Source organism: Paramormyrops kingsleyae, chromosome 20, assembly GCF_048594095.1.
Source record: "Paramormyrops kingsleyae isolate MSU_618 chromosome 20, PKINGS_0.4, whole genome shotgun sequence".
Taxonomy (NCBI): Eukaryota; Metazoa; Chordata; class Actinopteri; order Osteoglossiformes; family Mormyridae; genus Paramormyrops; species Paramormyrops kingsleyae.
In genome coordinates this window covers 13,397,318-13,418,367 of record NC_132816.1, presented here as the reverse complement: position 1 = coordinate 13,418,367, position 21,050 = coordinate 13,397,318, and the positions used below count along the sequence as shown (strand labels likewise).

At 37.1% G+C, this 21,050-nt stretch overlaps 1 protein-coding gene across 5 annotated transcripts in view; it reads left to right on the top strand.

Annotated features, from left to right (window-relative positions):
- Positions 1-1,992: 1,992 nt before the first annotated feature.
- LOC111841963 (paired box protein Pax-2a) overlaps positions 1,993-21,050 on the top strand; it is a 38,697-nt gene continuing 19,639 nt past the window's right edge. The window contains exons 1-5 of one of the 5 annotated variants that reach the window (XM_023808161.2): positions 1,993-2,448; positions 10,472-10,637; positions 11,366-11,575; positions 16,039-16,118; positions 16,528-16,647. In XM_023808161.2, the coding sequence (XP_023663929.1) occupies positions 2,424-2,448; positions 10,472-10,637; positions 11,366-11,575; positions 16,039-16,118; positions 16,528-16,647 (601 nt within the window). In that variant the 5' untranslated portion in view covers positions 1,993-2,423. Of the gene's footprint in view, positions 2,449-8,198; positions 8,832-10,471; positions 10,638-11,365; positions 11,576-16,038; positions 16,119-16,527; positions 16,648-21,050 lie in introns of those variants that run through there. The other 4 variants (XM_023808159.2, XM_023808160.2, XM_072703560.1 and 1 more) reach the window with 4 other exon arrangements.

The window sequence follows — 21,050 nt, the reverse complement described above, 5'->3', positions numbered from 1 at the left end:
AACAATTTTAATCATGGATTCCTTATTATAAAACAAATAAATCTCTGAAATCCACCAGTAAAGCACAATCTATTTTCTCTTCTTCCATTTTTCCTCCGCTTCCGTTTTTTCCTTTCCGAGTTTTGTGCAAATAAGAATTAAGCTTCCAATATTCATGAATTACAGCGCCCCTTCAGGTAGGAAAAAAACAAGTTTATGATCCAATATTTACAGTAATGAGATATTATGAGTATAATCCGAAAAATTTATCAGCGCATTAACTGATTTCTTAATGCAGATGTAAAGTGTAAGCAGATTAAAAACGGTAGAAAACCTTTTGATCAAGACATGCGCATTACAACAAGATACACGTTTATTTATTTTTATATAAACTATTATAAATAGTCCCTTGATGCGTACCTATGCCGTAAACTGTAATATGATTAAAATAATGGTTAAATAATAATAATTACAAGAGGAAGAAGGAGGGAATTAAAAGGAAGAGGAATGATATCGGTGCATGTTCATGGACAAAAAAGTCAAAGAAATAATAGGCCTTCGTGTACTCAGCAATATCTTTTTTAATTTCCCGTGTTTAAAATGCAAATTATATGTTAATTTTGGCTAATCATTTGCTGGACCCGGGGCTGCAAGAATTCGGTTAACTCCACATTCTGACTGATTTTGCGCTTAGGGTATAAAAAGTAATTTAACAAAGTCTAGTCTTATTAAAGTAATCTAACCTGAATGCATTTTCACCTAATTTTCACTTGTCGTTCAGAGCCCATTGTATATATACACACAATATATATATTATACATATATATATATATATATTATACAAATTTGTTATGTTACTGTTCTGATCATGTAAATTGATGCACGCTTCTTTGTATGTTCATAAAATTAGAAATTATTTCATATTTTGGCCAAAAAAGGTACATTTCACCAAGTAGGATAAAAGGCCAATACACAACAAATAGATTACTAATCATAAACGTCTTCATAATTATTTCAAAAGTACTTTCTTATATCAAGAATACTGCACATGTACTGAGACATACGTGCCTAATGATAGTTTGCTCTTTATGGTGTGGTTCTATTTCTGACCAAACATTTATGAAAGTTGTGTCTTAATAATAGATAGAATATTTGTTTTTCGATTTATATGATGATGATGATGATAATAATAATAATAATACTGAATATGATATTTATTAACCTGTTTTAATTTAATGTGTTTCAACTGATAGATAGATAGATAGATAGATAGATAGATAGATGTCATTCATTGCTATATTTAACTATGCTTAAAATTATATTATTATTCTTATTATTATTATTATTATTCATTATTATTCAGATAATAAAATATATATGTATGTATAATACCTTAGTCAATTTGTTTGTGGAGATTTTTGAACGCCTCTTATTTTTGTGTGTGTATTTTCACCTTTTCACGGTATAATCCTCCGGTACTGATATTTTCTTATTTAGATAACACAAATGATATTGACATCTCTACGGCGTTTTCAAGGAAGAAAAGAACTACAACTGTTTAATTGCCATGTACTTCTGTATAAATATTTTTAAATTATAGTAATTGTACGTCTGGTCACTTATGTGAAACTGAATGAATAGACCTACTAATAGGTCAAAGAACGAACAGTGAGACTAACAATTCTACATTGTCTTCATATCACACATCTACACATCCGAACCACGCCTCCACAAACTCCATAAACTTTAAATCATCTCCTGGCTCCATTGCGGAATTCAATTATCATCTTCTGAATACGCCCAACTGTCGCCTCACCGTCAAGACAATTATATCGAACAGATTCCGCTGTCATTTACTTCTCCAATATTATTATTTGTATAGATGTGATTTATGATTAAATAGATCCTCCTACTTCACTTGCAGGTTCATTCCTGAGTTCAGCCAATAGGCAGCTTACTTCTGTAATCAGTCTTTGCAACACCCAACTCGTCATTGAACTTTTCGGGTTAAACTTTCATATATGTGGGAGAAGGTTTTTAAAAGCTAAATAATGCAGGACGATACTTAATGTAAATATTCAAGCTAATAGTCATAATAATCATCATAATAATAACAACAACAGCATCAAATCGTAGCTTTCGATTTACTCTGAAAAGGGTGCAACGTAAAATTCAGTACATTTTCCTTGTAGTAAGTGTTAGAAGGCACGTTCCTTAATTTAGCTCTTTTTACAACACTCTAAACACTCGTCGCGTTATATTCTTAATTTCCAGATCAACCGCGTTTCCTTTTATGTAGTCATCTAAATCGTTTAGTTTGGGATGATCAGTCATAGCTTCTGAGAACCACGGGAAAAGACTAGACGCCCAGCCGGGAGGAGAGCACAGGAGGCCGGCCTTAGTGAGCTGCATCAAAGAGACGGACCATTAGACAGACAGAAGCTATGGCTCCTAGCGCTGGGCGATCAGGTATGGATTCTATTTTTACCCTACTGCTCCCTATCCGCTTCTTACGAATCATGTGAGCTCGTGTGTTTGTTGTCGAAAGATGACGATTTTGTCCCGCGATAACATCATTCAGAGTTCCGCAGATTAAGTGTAGGTGACCTGGCCATCACAGCCGTCAGTGTCACGTTTTATTTCATTTACTATGTTTTCATTAAACGCAATCCAAAACCTGTTATTTGGCAATTAGAAATTCCACGATGGAAGTATGTACGCTTCGTCCGCGAGTAGTATCCCTTCTCAAATGTAAGGACGTTTCCTGCAATATGTTTACAAATTATAGTTGTAAAAATACACAGGGCCTACATTTACATTTCATTAGTGCAATTATGTATTACAGGGAAGGGACAGTATCCTCAGAATTATCAAGGCAATTTTCACAAATCAGTAGGATTACCAGGTTTAGTGAACACGATCTCTAATTTATTCCAGTTCAAATTTGGCAAACCTTAAGAAAATATTTTTAATATGGGCTACATACATACCTTGGTATAATTTGATAATGGTGAACTGTTCTGTTAAGTGGTGATAATAACAATATTCTCCTTTACACTGACAGTGTGCTACAAGAAAAACACGTTGGTTTGTTTATTTTGTGATGCTAAACTTCTTGGGGCGTCAGATATGTATGGTAAATAAGTAACATTACAATGTTACAGTGCATTATTATTAATGATAATGGTATAGTATTGTCGTTGATTTTGCCTTTGTTATTATTGTGTGTGATAGTGTGTTATACGCATGCATGTATTTTATAAAAAGTCATCATATCTACTTTTACCAAACTCAGGGGAACCATAAATTGTTTGTAACCTGGATTTGAAAAAAAAATAAAGATTACTGTCATGATAGGCCATAATCCTCAACTCAAAATACAAGACAGGGAAAACACATCGCTGCAAATTCTTAGATTATTTAAGCAAGGAACCCTGCCTTGTTGAAAGTTTTAGAGTAAAATATGAAACGATATTAAGGTGATTTGACATATTTTCTATTGTGTACACTCTCCTAAATTGTCCTACTTGAAAACATAGATTATTTGTAATTCACAGTTTAATTTTAGGTTTATAATGGGAAGATCAATGAAAAACTGTTGTAATGATCTAATTAATTATTGCAAAATTAAAAGCAAGTACAAAATCAATCTCTGATGCTGTTGAGGATAGATTAAATTGATGGTCCATCTGTTCGCCCTATAGACTACATGAATATGCAATCAAAGGACGTAGCTAATAGAATGAGGCTTGGGGTATAATTTTACATTCCCCGACCACGTCCGTCTGAAACATTTTTTTTCAGAACCTGTATGTATTTACTCATCAAGGGAAATATCAGAATTTATTTCATATTTAAGTACTTGTTACAAGCAATAAACCTCGTGAAGTGTTTTATATTCGTCTTAATTTAACTTAATTTCTAAGTAAAATGCCATATATGCACTGTGTTGTCCAGAACGCTAAAATCTCCTTAATAATTCATATTTTTGAAGTCGTCGTCGGTTTAAACTCAATGAGACCCCATAGTTTGGGAACAATTGTAGCAGTTTACCGCGTTAGTTTTAAGATCGCATGCTTTTGGTGCCGGTTTGTATCGAGAGCATTTATTAATACAGAATATCTGTATGCATGCATAAAAATATTGATAATATCGACACTTGATGACGTGTCTTCTCGTATAAGCAGCTTACAGAGAGAATGGGTCACATATATTTGTAAACACCCAATTCTGAACATTTTAAATATAACGATCTAATTATTGCATGCATCGCTATGTAATGTTTTTAACGTATCGACCAATATGAATTTTTCAACAGATCACAATAAGTCCAGGGCTAGTGGCCTTGACAAAACACTGCAAAACCCTGCATGTTTTGTTAATACTTTAACAAGTATCGTAACTTAACAAAAATAATGAGCACAAAACACTAATAAAACAAATTCCGTAAAAATAACATTCTTTCACGTAAAATAAAAAGCACAGATTACCCCTTTTACATTGTTTTCTTGTCACATGCACGTAAAGTTTTAATAATAACCAAGGTGTAACATTTTCAAACATAATTTACTGTACAGCTATTACTACAGCATTTATACGGTCCAGACAAACAGTTCAGGAAAAAAAGGTTTATACAAATAATCTCTCTGGAAGGTTTGATATTCAACTTACAACGAATGATGCCAGCTTCCAACTGATGAGCACGACAGGTCTAGGGGGGAAACGCCATATCGATTGGTGACGTTGGCATAATAATATTAAGGTGAATGGAAACATGAAACAGAGGCTCGAGAAAAAACAATCGAAATCCCCGAATTTACCGCATTGGACGCTCGTGACTGTTCGCCTCACTTGCTACTGTTGGAAAGATTATATGATCGAATGGATGTGGGTAGATCAGAAGGGTTTCAGCTTCTCGGTTCCGGAGCTCGAACGATCTTAGGAGATCCCCATTCCGTCCTATCTTTTTTTTCCCTCTCTCTCTCCCCCCACTGCCTTCACTCTCAATTCCACTTATCCACAGGCCATTAGCAGCTGAGGCTAAAGACAAATGGCTTTCTGTCACTTTAGCAAACATTTTTTTTAATTAGGCGTCAACATTCTATTAAAATAGTTTTGCTGTATATACAGACATACACACACACATATATATGTACGCATATATAAGTTACTATAAATAAGAATATAGAAGAACAACTGTTTTCATAGTTCAAGTAAACTACAGCTGCCAAATTTTAATTTTACTTATTATCAGAATAAATTACTTTCAACGTGACTTTACTTTCTTGGTAGTAAATACATTATCTACAACCTAAAATATGTATCTTTATATATTTACAGCAAAATCTGAATGAATTTCGAATGTTAGGGGAAGTTGTGAACAATGCAGTGTAAAAACACAACCCAGGTTTGCACAGATTAGAATAATATTAATATTTAATACAGCAATATTAACACTTTATGAGTGTTAACCAAAACAGTTTGACAATAATGGACCTTATACTCGATTAAATTATTTAGAAAGACAAATGACAATTAAAATAACCTGTTTTTCATAACCACACATAAAGTTGCAAATTAAGGGTTAAAAAAATTAAAGAAAAATGCTTTAATGTTCAAAAATATCATTTTTATTATTATTACAGGTCTGACTATGGTGAAAAGAAAACACTTCCAAAAGTACACCAGATAGGTGTATGATATTAATGAATTAAAGCAGTTATTAACTGTGAAGCAGTCTGTTGTGTATTAACTATCGCGACAGATAAGTGCAACAGAATTAATAGTCAGATAAATGAGAGACCAACCATGGAACTGAAGCATTGGGAGCGCATAGTGATTTAACCTTTTGTTTAATTTCCGCTGAATAGCTGTTAAAGAGGACCTGACCCAGTGTCGGTTTTGAATGGATTGGCCCCCATTTAAAAAGCGGGGTTATATGTCGACCCAGGAACCGAACAGAAAGCCCAAGACTTTACGCACGTGCCGTACTAGTGGCAGATGCACTTAAATTGAGGAAAGCACCGTTACAAATACAAAGGTTAACTGGAACGTTTGTAGTCATCTACTAAAAATACATCATTATTGCACTAGAACAGGCCAATGTAATAATAATAATAATAATAATAATAATAATAATAATAATAATAATAATATAGAAATAGCAGAGTGCAGCAGGGCAGAGGGGAAGAGAATTGGGGGGTCTTATAGAAAAAGTAGCTTTAGGGGTTATGTGCAGTGGGGTGTGAAATTACAGCCTATGGTGCTACATATTGTACCAGAAGCTCCCTCCAAAAACAGTAACAAAAAGAAAAATCATCCCCAAACCTGACTACAAGGCAGACCACTAGACACGGCGCCCTTTCCCTGTGAGATACCCAACAATCCAAAGTTCAGATCTTCTGCACGTGGGCAATTTCACCAGGAGTATACAAACCTCAGACAAATAAATAAATAAAAATAAATAAATAAATAAATAAATAAACTAAAATAACGGCGGCCCCCTTTGACTGGATTAAAGAGGTGATGGTTGATTTTTAAAAGAGTTCTTTAAATACATTATTTTTATTTTATCCACTCCAATTGGCTTGCTTTCATCATAACAAAAAAATCAACCACTAATAACAATTAACTAAAATGCGACAATGGCTGCATTATTATTATTATTATTATTATTATTATTATTATTATACAGAAAATATACAAGATTTTTTTTCAGAGAAACTCGGAAATAGCAAACACAGTTTAACATGTGACTAATAGACATACCACGGTTTGAATGAAACAGTGCGCAATTCATTACTTTATCGACAATATAAGGATGTGAAGCCGAACGGTCTCTTAAACTACGAAAAACTTGTTTTCTTTGAAGTCACGTGTAGGTCCTTTGAAGTGGAAATAAGGGGTACTTCCTTCTGTAAAAGGTTAATGAAAACTGTAAGGATCTCTGATCTGCCTAAGAAAGAAATAGGTGGCTGTTATTTTAGGGGGTAATATATCATATATGTTGAAATTGCTCCCCTCCACCCACCCCATCGCCAAACAATCCAAACAATTTTACCAAGAATGAAATACACTTCGTAGTAAGTACATGCTATGGGTACAGGAAAGCTAACAATAGTTTCACTATATTCTTTGCAGTTACTTCAAACATATTGACATTACGTAGTGTACTTCATGCCACCATGTCTATACCGCGTGACTGAGAAGCTGTACGCAAGAGTTAAAACGGTGAATTATTAGAATACACTATATCATGAAATTAATGTTACAAAATATAAAACCCTTTTAATCGTTATAATAGCATTATTTAGCCTTAATTCAGGTCGCCAGTTAAAGATGAAAAAAATGTATTTATCTTACCAGACCTACTACTACGTGGAGTTACCTTGTGACAGTTTTACCTCCTTAAGTCTTATTGCTGAGAGGTGAGACAAATGAAACCAAGGAGCGCCATCTACAGAAAGGGACCATACACAGCACAGAACTGGAAGTCAACGTGGAAACTAGCAAATACTATTTTATATTTCCTACAAGCGGTAAATTTGCCGATAAAGACAAAATTGCAATTAGATGTTTTACAAAATCGTGATTTTAGCAGTATTAGAACCCGATGCTTATACATCTAAAATTCCCATATTCGATGGTGTTGTGTATACATTTCCACATTGGTTCGAATATTCGTAATTCAAAGGCATATTTCCTTTGCTTAGAAGATAAGTGTCATTGACTTATAATGGACGCACATCTATATTTCATTAAGGTAATTATACACATGAAAATATAAAATATTCCAGTGTTCTTTAAACTCTTCTTCCTGATCTAGTGTCGTTGCAAACATTAAAGTCTTAATGGTGCTTGTAACATAATTTTAGCTTTATTGTTAAGGCGATGACACTGTTATATTTGGCGTTTATGTTGCTGATATTAAAACGGAAGGAAATAACGGCAAATACAAAAGTAACGTCCAGTTGTCCAAAATTAACAGCATGAAACAAGTGTTTTTATTTTAGTAAAGAAATATATTTTTAAAAATTATCCTGGGTGATTTGTTTTTTTTATTATTATTATTTCTTCTGAACGCTTATCTCAAACTGTAAATCAATTCCCTGTTCATTTCCCTCCCCTTTCGAAGTGGCAGATGAAGGAACCTCCTCATTTGGGCTCCAGTTTTTTGCGTTGGCGAATCACAAAGTGTTGGAATCTATTGCCTTTGTCTGACAAGTCATCCATATAAGCCAGGGGGACCTGGGGAGGGGTGCAGCTTTTAGAAACGCACACACAAGCAGAGGGGCTTCATTCTCAACCCAAAGACTCCGGCAGGCACATCCTATTCTTGAAGAGCCGAGGACCACAAGACAATTTTGGTGTCTCCATGTTTTTGCTGTCATCTTTGTACATATCTGATCCAGCTCGCGACCTGCCAGCTACGGCCACCGGGATCTAGGAATTTCTACCGCAGTTTCAATAGAGGACAGAGGAAGACGAATTGATAATACATTGTCTTATCTCGTCATTATGCGATAAAACGTTTGAACGAATCATGTTTTGCGAATGCCGAATTGTTACATGCATTTGAAAGAAGTGTCGGTCATGTTTTTCACCTGACAAACCACTGTTATATCTTCGTTGTACGGACTGATTAACGCAAGACAACTTTTTGTAGAAGTTACGTTTTGATCGGTTGCCTCCGAAAGCAAACGCTGTTTTTAAAAGTCTCAACGCAAATTTTGTTTCTTTGACTTTTAAGCTACATTACCAAGGCGAAACGGCGACTTCAATTGATTATCTTTCTTTTCTTTGCTATCCAATGGATATTCACTGCAAAGCAGATCCGTTCACAGCGATGCACCGTGAGTAGTAAAGGAGTTTGATGTGGATGTTTACCTTCTGCGCAGTTAAATGTGTTTATTTTTCCATAAGCCATGGTAGCTTCCGAGTTTACGCATTAAATACCACCATAATACATCTAATTATGGCTTAGGACGATTTAATTCTGTACCTTCTGAGATGAAATATACGGTTTCATAGAGCTCATTATTAAGGACACCATGCGAATTTCCTTCAGAAAACTGACACACCGATTTAGGCCTATATATTGTATTAGCTATTTGGTAAAATACATTTCTTTACGTTGCAAATTATTAAACGACATGTGTGTACATCGATGCGATGATGTAAGTCCAGGAAAAACGCTGTTTCTGTTTATATATTAATTTATACATGCGCTTAATACTGCACGTATATTTTCTTGCCAGGCAAAATGCTATGAAATATTTATTCCTAATCATATACATCTCTATAACTTGCAATAAAACGGTTATATTGACTAAGCTATGCTCAAATATGTAGCGTGTACATTGAGTATATTCACGAGTATTCGAAGAGGTTAGGATTTTTCAAAAAGACCCCGTGTTCAATGACTTCTTTCTGGATAAATTTGTGAAACGTTCACACCGTAACTCTGCAAGGAAAATACAATTAAATGGATAGAGTTGGACTCAGTGTAAATGTAAACCGAATAGTAATTGTTATTCCTATATTTTGAAAAATCCGAGCTATAGTGGCTTGCATTATCGAGATTATTCATTTAAAAATATGATCTAGGATGCAGTAATAATATGACCCAACACGATATCAAGGCTTTCAAGGAGATAACCATTTTCCACTGGGTTTTTAAATAATTAATTCCTAATCATGCCTTTTCTAAATAATTTGTAATATGAGTAATCAAAGCTCTTTTTAATTATTTATAATAATTGCGCAAGGAAAATTAAACAGCTTGTAACTTAATAACCTACCTGCGACATGTGCTTGGCTCGCTTGGTATAGGAGGAAAATGTAACGCGCCTTTATTACAGTTCAACTCGAAATCTATAATGTCTTCGGCTGTTTTAATCATTTATTTAGGGAATTAATGCAATCGAAGTGTTTTCGTAAATTAAGCTGTTTGTATTACACGGGAGTTTTCAGGGAGAATTTGTCAAAAAGGCCTTATTTTGGCACGAAGAAGAAATAAAATAAATGCCTTCCTACTGCAAGTGAGCGAGCTTCGGAATATTATAAAAGTGTACAAAAATCACTTACTGGGACTTCAGTGGGTTTTGAAAGACATACTTGCCGTAATTACAACAAGATAATGACTGTAAGCATTATCTATGTATAAGAATATCACAGAAATGTATTTCATTAAAATCCAAATTTAAAACTGTTATTTAAAGAAATGCGAATATAGATAATGTACTGTAAGTGCAAAAATTATTATTATTATTAAAGTCTAGTTCTGATGTAATAGAGTGAACATGTAAAAATTCCGAACCACAGTCTTAAATGGCTAATACCTCCGACGGTTTCAATAATTTGTTTTAACTAAATGTATTCGGATCAAACGTGACGGTGTCCATCTTTAACTAATTAGAGAACCTGAACAAATTTCTCTACAAAATGTATGTAATGTTATGGTTCTCTCTATGTACTGTTGTCTCCCATATAGGGCATGGGGGTGTAAACCAGCTAGGCGGGGTGTTTGTGAATGGCAGACCCCTACCTGATGTGGTGAGGCAAAGGATTGTAGAGCTCGCGCACCAGGGAGTCAGACCCTGTGACATCTCGAGGCAACTACGGGTCAGCCACGGCTGCGTCAGCAAAATTCTTGGCAGGTAGGAGAAATAAGAATTTTGCGTCATACATCATATCCTTATTTCCTTTTTTTCCACATGCCTATTTCACACACATATCTATCTTTATATTAGATAATAATATCAATGAGACATGTCCCCTATTCAGCGATATAGAAGAATAAAGTGTCAGTATCCCATCCTATATTTAGTAAAATCTATGTTAAACAGTCCAATAAAGTTATTTGGATGAATTACATTTTAAAGATGGAAATCACAGACATTAAAAAGCCAAACCGTAGGCCACAGCTTCACTTAAACGGAAGTTAAGAAAACCACCCATGTTTTTCTTTCAATATAACCTTTTTTTGCATAGACTAAACGAAATACATCTATCGAGACAACGCTTCGGCTGTATTGACCGCACATTGCAGAAAATGCATGTTCAGAAATGTATCAAAGAAGTTAATCCTATTCATATTTGTATGGGTACCTTGTCTTGTAAGTTGTTGTAAAGCCATAGTAAATCCGTCACTTAACTGCAAGTAATTCATAACCGATAGGTCTGATTATTTGACTTTAATTACAGTTGAAAAACAGGCGCTGCGTCAAGTTTGTAATAAGGGCAAATATAGCCTACATCAATCGTGGAAACAACAGTTAATTACAAAACAAAAACATTAAAGCGCGGCACTTTATTAATCGGCACATAATGACATCGCATAAACCAGTCCTGCAATTAGTTTTCAAACAATATTTACATTCCTTAGTTTTCATTACAGATACTACGAGACTGGAAGCATTAAGCCGGGAGTAATCGGAGGGTCCAAACCAAAAGTCGCAACTCCTAAGGTTGTGGATAAAATCGCAGACTACAAACGGCAGAATCCTACCATGTTCGCCTGGGAGATACGAGACCGACTGTTGGCAGAAGGTATCTGCGACAATGACACGGTCCCGAGTGTGTCATCCATCAACAGGTAAAACAAATGTACTTTAGCTTATCGTAGTTTCGTTTATACATCTGCAGTACACTGGTTGTAGATCAAAGTTGTACGCTTACATTTTGAGTTTGGCCAGTTGTTAACCATTCATAGTGCGTGCGTTTGAGTGTGTGTGTGTGTGTGTGTATGTGGCAATGGGTCGATTATAGTGCTACCAAAAGTTTGACGCCAACTGGAAGAACGTGAGTGAAAAAAAATATTTAAAAATAAGAACTCACGTCACTTTATTATATTCTTTAATGAAAGCGAACAAAGTCACACTTACAGGAAATATCACATTTATGCCTATATAATAACACTGTGTGCTAAATTTACGTAAATGTGTTATATTTGTATATTGCGTTAGTGAGGCATGAATCTACTTACTTTTTACACATGTATCCTAAGTGTAAGGACTAAGTATTACCATTGTATATTATTGAAAATTATTGAAATTAGGTCGAAGTATTTATTGAAATGCGATTACCAGTAAAATGTTTTTAGTAGGCCAAATTATTTTTAATTATTAAATTGTTTGCGATTAGGTCAGGTGGTTTTAATTATTCATATATAATTTAGAAAATGATATTGGAAATTAATTTCAATGTATGTATATACATTAGTTGGCGACGTATCATGGCTAACCAAAATAACGAGCGGTGTGAACGCGCTTCTGTGTGCTGGTGCCTTGGTGTGGGATTATTCTATTATGATAAATATGAAAAAAGCTAAATGTGTGCTTTTTTTCCACGCCGAGGGTGGTCTCAGTTGTGCAATTCAATCCCAAATCTTTCAACCGTCAGCAGCAGGTCTGAGACTGAGGGTACCAAAATCACATCTGTCTGGATGAAAACCGATCAATACTCTGTAATCAGATACAGTGGGACCGGGAAAAGTGGCGCAGCGTCGGGAAGGAACGTTCAGATATTGTGAACGAGCTGTGTTACTGCAGTTATGTTTTCAAATAAACACATGCCGGGACAAAAATGGAGCAGCAAATTCAATTTATTTATGACCAGACTACTTCAGATAGGCTAACTATAAGAAACAGACACAGAACCTCGATTTAAATATATTATAGCCTACATAATATGCTTTTTGATTTGGCTTTTCAGTTTATTAAATTTTAAGTAGGCCTATGTGCATATCTACATTTCAATTTTTTAACTTTAATTTATTGGTCATTAAGGTAGTTTACATAGTTTGTACAAGACCATTGGATTCAGTCGTAAAATTAAGAGTGTGTAATAACCGCAATAAAACAGACAACCGGTAAGAAATGAAACGCTCCGAGAAAGTAAAAGTGTGAACTCGCGGAACCGCGCAAACATCGAAGCACGTGCTACGCGCGACACGCCGGTTTTATACGTGGTCGCGGTGCACGTCAAATCTGACGCTTTTGAGACACGTCAGCAAAAGGCAACGTCCCCAGTAAAACGGTACGTTTCTGAGCTCCGTTTTGCGAGGCGGGCCGGTTACGGGAAAGAGCCGCGGCGGCAAACGGCCTGAGAGCGTTCATATTTCACTTCAGAGGGGACAAGGGTACGCAGAGAGGAAGGCAAGAAGGGAAAGACGAAACACGGCGGCGAGGAACCCCCTAGCCGAGAACACCAGTAATGAACTTTGGTTAGGAAGCACTGTTCCATAGAGTCGGTATCTGCATTACATTTTAATGAGCTGATGGGAGAGCGCGGGCAGCTTCACACAAGACATCTTTAAGAAAAAGAAAGGCTGAAAAAATTCATTTCATGCACCGTGGTTGCTTAAAAAAGGGCAATTTGAGCAGGCTCCGACACATGTATGTGATACATTTAAAATGTGCATTAATGGCATTAAAATACCTCTATAATTAAATTCAAGCTCGCTATTTAGAAATGAAGCACTTCACGGGCCTTTGTTTATGTGGGAAATTAAAATGCAAATACAAAGAAATGTATTTCTATTACCATAAGAAGTTGAAGGATATTTTTTTAATCTTCTCACAGAACTGTGAGCTCTGTTAAATATATCTTATTTGAAATCAGCCACTGATCTATTGTAACGTGCGGTTTTATTTCTCAACTTTCTCAAGGCTAATCTTAGAAGATCCACACCCATGCGTGAAAGAAAGTAGCCCATGTCTTTGTGAAAATTATTATCGTTATTATTATCTAAATGTAATATTATTTACGTTTAACTAATATTATAGTGTATCTAGCTGACAGAAAATATTGAATAAATAAGAAATAAATATTACAAATGAAAATGCTTGAATGGATTATTTTCCATTAATCAGGGACTTTTGTCATTTTATAATGGGAGACTGGCTTCTGAAAGATGCACAGTATTTGGCAGAAGTTTTGGATGAAATCGATGCTGCTTTTGAATGTATTACTGGGCTATGGCAGGCATGCAGTTCATATCATGCCTGAGTACTTGTAGAATATTTCTCATTGTTATTTTTGTCTTTAAAACAATTCTTTTATTTATCATTATACATTTTTTTCCATCTGAACATATTAGTGTGAAATTTTTAAGTCTGTATTTTTAACATTGTCATTGGCTCAGTGCCAAGCGGGGGGGAAAAAAATGTATTGCTATATTTTTATGTATATGAGTTGGCATTACAGAGGATGATGTTATACAATGTGATTTTACAATGACCACAGGTTAACTGATTATCAATTAGTCATTAAAGATCCGCGGAAAAATCAGCAATTATTTTCATTCCTTTTGTCATTTAAGAGAGGACTATAAAGGCCGTTTTTAGGTGGAACAATCCTTTTCACTTCAGAATGCACCCTCAGACAAGTCTCCCCTGTTAGATGTAGAGAATCATGTTGGCTGCACTGACGTATATCGAGAGAAGCTGGTCTGACACTCTCAGATCAGCATCAGCTCTGCTCTAGGGTTCTATGGCAGTAAAGAGTGCAAATGCAGTATGAGGGCCAAGAAGGTTGTACGCTAAGGAAACTGACCTCGGGTCTGCGGACCAAAGAGGATGTTCTAGCTTTAAACACATTTTCTCAGCATTAATTATTAACGGTTACAATGCCATGGGCTTCTACTTTGTTTCTTCATCACAGCAGGGCTTTAGTAAACAAATATTACTGTTTTTCTCATTGGAAAAAGGTCTTCATTGGCTTTCAATGCTATTGATTGAAACGTAAAGCAGTTTTGATATCTCTTCTGGGGATTTCTAGCAACAAGTCATAAATCTACCCCCCCAAATTGTTTTTTCGATATTAAGAGCACAAAATAAACTCCCCAAATATATTCTGCTCACACACCTCGGGGGGGGGGGGGGGGGGGGGGGCAAATAATTGTTATGGAGAGAAATGGAAATCGAGATAAAATATTGATATGTGTCTTCTGGAAAGTGTTAGCAGTTTATGTCACCTTACTACAAGGACGATGTAATCAGAGACTTAGGGAATTCCAAAGTAATTGGAATGAATAAACTATGATGTACAGAGTATATATAAATGTAATATATTAACATCGTAATCATTATAAAACATTCATTACTGGTTGTTGAAGCAGAATACAGTTTTTTACGGATAGTGATCAATGTTCTACGACTCATTAAGGTGAAATTTATTTTGTATTTTTCGGACAATCTAAAGCTAATGCGGAAGGCACCCAATCATTATGGGGTATTTAGGGTGAAGCTGATCCATCACCACCATCTTAAATTTCCGTTCAAGGCAGGAATTGTGTCATATATGGTAAATACTTTCAGAGTTCCAAAGTTATTGTGACAGCAGCCTCTGTCTTGTCAAATGCCAGCCGTATTACAGGAATCTAATGCTGGTGTAGGTTTGTGCAAAGGCAGTAAGCCTCTATTGCTTTACTGTCACATGTAATTTATAGCATTCTATTTGCATCTGTTTGCCTGTGTGACTAATCCACAACTTTTTATCCTTGATCAATAAAACCTCGTCGGCATTGGCACTTGTGGGTATTGGGTTCTACAGAGATGTTTGATCTGGGAAGCAGGGAGTCAGGAGTCTCCAAAACCTGTGTAACCCCTCCAAGAAAGAATGGGGGAGAGATAGGAGGTAGCTGATTAGTGTGGACCAGGTAGAGTCAGTGAAGCTGATCATTGAGGTGAATTGATGTGATTTCATGCTTTGTTTGCAAGATCATTCAGACCAAAAGTGCAATGAAGTGTTTTCCCCAAATCACACCTTAAAGATACAGTGACTGTATGAAAAGCATTTGAGAAGCTGGATTCGCATTAGCAGTTCGAGGGAGGTTCCTGTTACTGTTAGGCAAGGCTCAGCCCTGTGCTACATATACTCAAGATATCCGATGCAAACCCAGGAGCTGAGAAACCGTAGGCTTTCCCCATAATTTATGATAAATATTGACCCACATGTATACCTACTGTTTTCCACATGCACATTGAAAGGCTTCATTGGAAGAATGTTGGTTCTAGTCATGGTATCGATACAAAATTCACTATGATGACTCCGCAGGATTATTCGGACCAAAGTTCAGCAGCCATTTCATCCATCTCCAGACGGAACACCGCTGTCAACTCCTGGCCACACCATAGGTATGGAGCCTTTCTGCTCTCATTTTAATTTGCTTTGTATATACATACAAGTGCATTTAGATTCTATAGCCCAACGCATCGACAATAAAATTGCCCGAAACCAAATATATGTATAGATTTCCTCCTTGAATACATGACTTTGCCAGCTATAGCAATGCGGGGAAATAAGTTCTGATGTTTTTAAAATTTTATTTTCAAAAGTGAGGTACTTTTGTTGAAGGTCTTAATTTTTTTACTGACTGATTAGCATTTATTTATGGTGTATATGGAAGACAACACAACAGTTTTGTGGTTTGGTAGACATTCATCCCATCATACTGTGGCCATAAGTAGACTCTTGTATCCTGAGTGGTCTTGTTCAGGTGATGAGCTGTGCTGAGTCTCCTTTTCATTCTATCTACTCTTGCAGTACCAAGTACAACCTCCCCACCGGTTTCCAGTGCTTCCAATGATCCAGTGGGTTCTTACTCCATCAATGGCATTCTGGGTATTCCGCGGTCAAATGGCGAAAAGAGGAAACGAGAGGATGGTAAGAAAAGTGATTTTTTTCTGTGCTTGTTTCAAATGTTGATTTTCAGTTCTTCTTTCATTTAAGCACTGCAACTAGCTCCCTGTATTAAGCGCCATGCTCCACCTATAGTGATGTAGAACGATCAAGATGGAATCAATGTAATATCATTGTAATATTATAAAAAGGAACTGTAATTTTAGGTGTGCCTTGGTAATAATCGGTGGATTCACTGAAATTGTTATGCATCAGAAATGAAAGTTATATAAGTATTAGGAATGCTGAATGTAAGGAAAGACACAGAACACTTATTTGTGAATTACAGTTTGGAAAGGGTGTAGATGCAATTACATAATCCAGTTCAAGACGCGCTCCGTTTTCTGCAAAGATGCCTTAATGGCTGTATTGGTTGGGCTTATACATTGAACTTGTTTTTTTAACAACTGCATGAAACGTACTTGATAAACATTGAAAAAAGGAACAGCTCTTCGCTAAAGGAGTTATTGACAATTTCCCCATAACTTATCTATGGAAGAAAATTAACATTTATGAATATACAAATACTGTATTTATAATGCATGAATGACAATGAAAGGCTTTTTGATTTCATGATTTGACCTCCAGAGTTGTCTTCAGCAATTAATCTTGGCTGAATTGATTAAGAGGAGAAGGATAATTACATGTCAAGATGATGCAGCCAAACAATCAGGTCAGCCCAAGACATTGCAACTCAAAGAGCATTTTTTTTCCCCTCTGCTCTTTTTGAGTAAGTTGGTGAGCGGATACAGGCAGCCTAGGGGCTTTATAGATTATAGGTTCTGTAAGCAATAGCCTTTTTAATGCCATTGAATAAACATCTCCCCAGTGAAAAATTGAGTAGGTGCATTGACAACACTGTGGTACACCCGGCCACCGCGAGTAAAAATCATTTTGGGGGAGGAATAAATAAGAAAATCAATAAATAAATAGGGAAAAACTTAGGGAATGTTAGCAGTAAGAGTAAGACACCCCTAGTGTCCTCTCAGTTGGCAAGCTAATCCAGTCTTTTATGCTGTTGTTTCCCCTGTAGTTATACGGGAGGTAAATAGAATGTTGTAGGTTAGATTTGCGAACACCAGGTTTGTTCGTTTATTCGTCAGACACCTGGATTCCGTGTGAAGGCATCATCTGTGAGATGTTGCCTGGTCTACATGGGGTGAAGGCTGTAGTGCATGTTGACGACGTTCTAGCTCTGCGATGCATCGTGTGGAACGTCAGGAATCAGGAGGACTCCGCCGTACGCGTAAAGAATGCAGTGTCTGCCGTTTTCTTCCCCAACTTGGCCAGGTTCAGCCCTAAAGCTCCGAGAGTCCAGTCATCAGGGAGGATTAATATGGAGCTGCTTAAGAGCCATCAGCTCTAATGAGACTTATGTAGCAGAAACAAAGCATGAGGAGGGAAGGTGTGGAATCACTGAGGCTGAGAGGCTGCGACGTTGGCTTTTGTTTTCACTAGGCTTTCATTCTGATAATTGGCGAATCTGTGGCACGTCGCTCCTAAAATCTGGCTAAATGGGTAGTTTTGCATATATTCCAGTACCTGGCCTCCATTTCAGCAGAAGTCCACAGCACAGCTTTGGAAGGATGCGGATTATCTTTGTAGACTTACCCGCGGACAGACAGCAGGCAGACAGTAAGCACCTAAAACCCGAAGATGGGACTCACAGACGCCTGGGACAGGTGCATCGGACACAAAAGGCTTTAACAGGCGGTTTCTTGAATGAGTATAATACACCCCATATACATTACATTAGATTAAATGGGGAATGCTGCTCTCATCGCGACTGCATCGCTAAATATTTAAATGACGATGCATTGTGTTCATATTCTTAATGCATGGCCTTTCAATGCAACACTAAATTTGGTATATATGTGTGTGTGTGTGTGTGTATATATATATATATATATACACACACACACGGTCTTTATACGGTCTATATAATTATATAATTAATAATGGGGTGACACATAACTCACGCAACAAATCATTTTTGGTACGACAAGTAACCATGTTAGCATAACTATTTTAATAGGCTGATTTTCACGTTGTTCTCTGGCGTGCTACGGAAGGGACGGGCAGTTAGCGGTGATGCGTGTTGCGCGTCGTGTCGGAGCGCCCCGTTCCCCACGCATTGTTTGCCGTCAAGCTAATCAGGCCCTGATGAAGACTTCATGCCTGCTTATTTGAGTTCATGCCAATTGTTGAAAATACTGGGTGTTATTTAAACGCAGTTCTCATTTCACGCAGAGACATCAGGGAGGCCTCGTGACAGTTAATACATGGTTTAAATTTCATAGTAGGACAGTAGCTTGGGGCTACCTTAGGCTCATTTGGTGTGGCAGGTCTCATCTTCATTAGGTCATAATAACTAAAAAAAAAAATTCTGCGGCAGCTAGGTAGGAACGGACAGCCGTCAGTGACGTACAGGATCAGGTACGGGACGTGTAGCGTCGTGACATCGCTGGCTGCCTGGCCTTCGGCGTCCGTCCTGAAGTCTTCGCGGTACTGTGCCGAACGTCTGCCGGACTCAGCTCTTCCTTGTGAGCCGCCAGTGCCCTTAAAGATGGTCCCCATTACAAGAAGGATGTTGAGATAATGTAGTGTGACATGCGTTATGTACACCGGGTCTCCACAAGAGGAGCTTCAGGGACACAGGTGTCATAAGAGCCATTAATCTGCCATTGTCATGTGTTATTGCAAATTAAAAGTAGCATGTTACACTTGCCGACTATTGGTGGTGCTGGCAGAGTGTGAGTGCATCTGTGGGGGGGGGGGGGCTCTTCTGTAGATCATGTCTTTGGTGGCTATAGCTCTCCGCACGTTGAACAAAGTGACATTTAAGAGAATTTGCAATTCCGCAGAGAAAACCTATTAATTCGCAAATTAACATCGTGCAACCCCCCCCCCACCCCACCCCCCCCGTGCGCCAACCGCCACCACTCCACACTCTTGGATGGGCAAGCTATTGAAAAGACAAAAGAAATAGCCTAAAGGCTTAGACAGAGCTTCAGTTCTATCTGTGTAAAGATTGGTATCACTGCTCGCAGATATATAAACCAATTACTCCAGCAAACGGGCACGTTCGTCAACGTATTGTAGGCCCTGAATCCATATCCAGATTTATTTGTTTGTCTCATTATGTAAAACAGAATGCTACTCTCTACCGGATGCATTAATAGTCAAGGAAAATTACGCTTGGCTGAGACATTCCCTTTGCTTGTCCACTAATTTATAGAATTACCGCTAAATGAGAGCGGCGGAATAATTGATCGAGTGTTGACTTTGCCTCGCGACGAATCCGGACGACTGACTCGGGGTTAGGACGGGTCACCTTGTGTGTGTACAGATCAACTGTAGATCAAAAACAATGGCACCGCATTAGAAGCTCAGGTGAAGGGTAATCCAAGGACGTCCCTTGGCCACTGATGGCTGCACCTAAATAATTAAATACCATCCTATTTTTAACATATATACACATTTACATTCGGCATATTAGCAATAGAGATATTACAAAAGGTTGCGAATAATAGTTCGGGAAATATTGAGTAGTGAATTCCGAGAGTTAGCGTCGATCGTGTTTGCACCAGTGTGTAGTTATGTAGTGTTTACTAATGTGGGTTGGAAGTACTGTGTGTACTGTACAGTGATATGGGAACAAGCAAAAGAGCGCAATAGCGTATGGAGCCACCAAAGCTGAGACCTGGATCAATCAGGTTGCAAGGCGGCTAGCTTCGGATGTTATTAAGTGAACCAGACAGTTTAATAATAATGTAGTGAGCTCTTAGAAGGTCAGTGCTCAATGACATCACTCACTTAGAAGTATCCCAGCTAGAATGTTATATAAATAGAATATTGTAGCTCAGAGTATTGCAGCATGTATTTTTTTTTTCAGCAGCGCAATAGATGTAACATAAATTCCCCACGTGTACCCAACCTTTATTTTGTGTTCGTTTATTTATTTATTTATTTTCTTTGAGTTTGAATCAGTACAGTTGTGCTTTTTCGTGTTGACAGTTCGCCGTAGGAAATAAATAATGTGCAAATTCATTTAGGCAAAAACGGGACAAAAATGATATAAAGCGCAAGAATGGATTTAGTAAAACTCATCATGCACTTTAAAGAACAGATACATCGGGGAGCCTGGGCAGCTTTCGTTGCCACGTAAACCGTTGTATGACGACGGTTAAAAATTTCAAGAAGGTTGTAAGTTCATCTCCAAAGGAAACGTGACGATGATGTTTGTCCCTGGTGGACAGCCCGGTGTGGGGTGACCTAGCAGTTTCCGTCATTAATTTCAATGTCTTGCGGGGTCTAGAGGGAGGGCTGGTGTTAAAGTTGTTGTAGTTTTTTTGCTGGCTGGTGGTAAGTTCTCAGTGTTTTCGAAA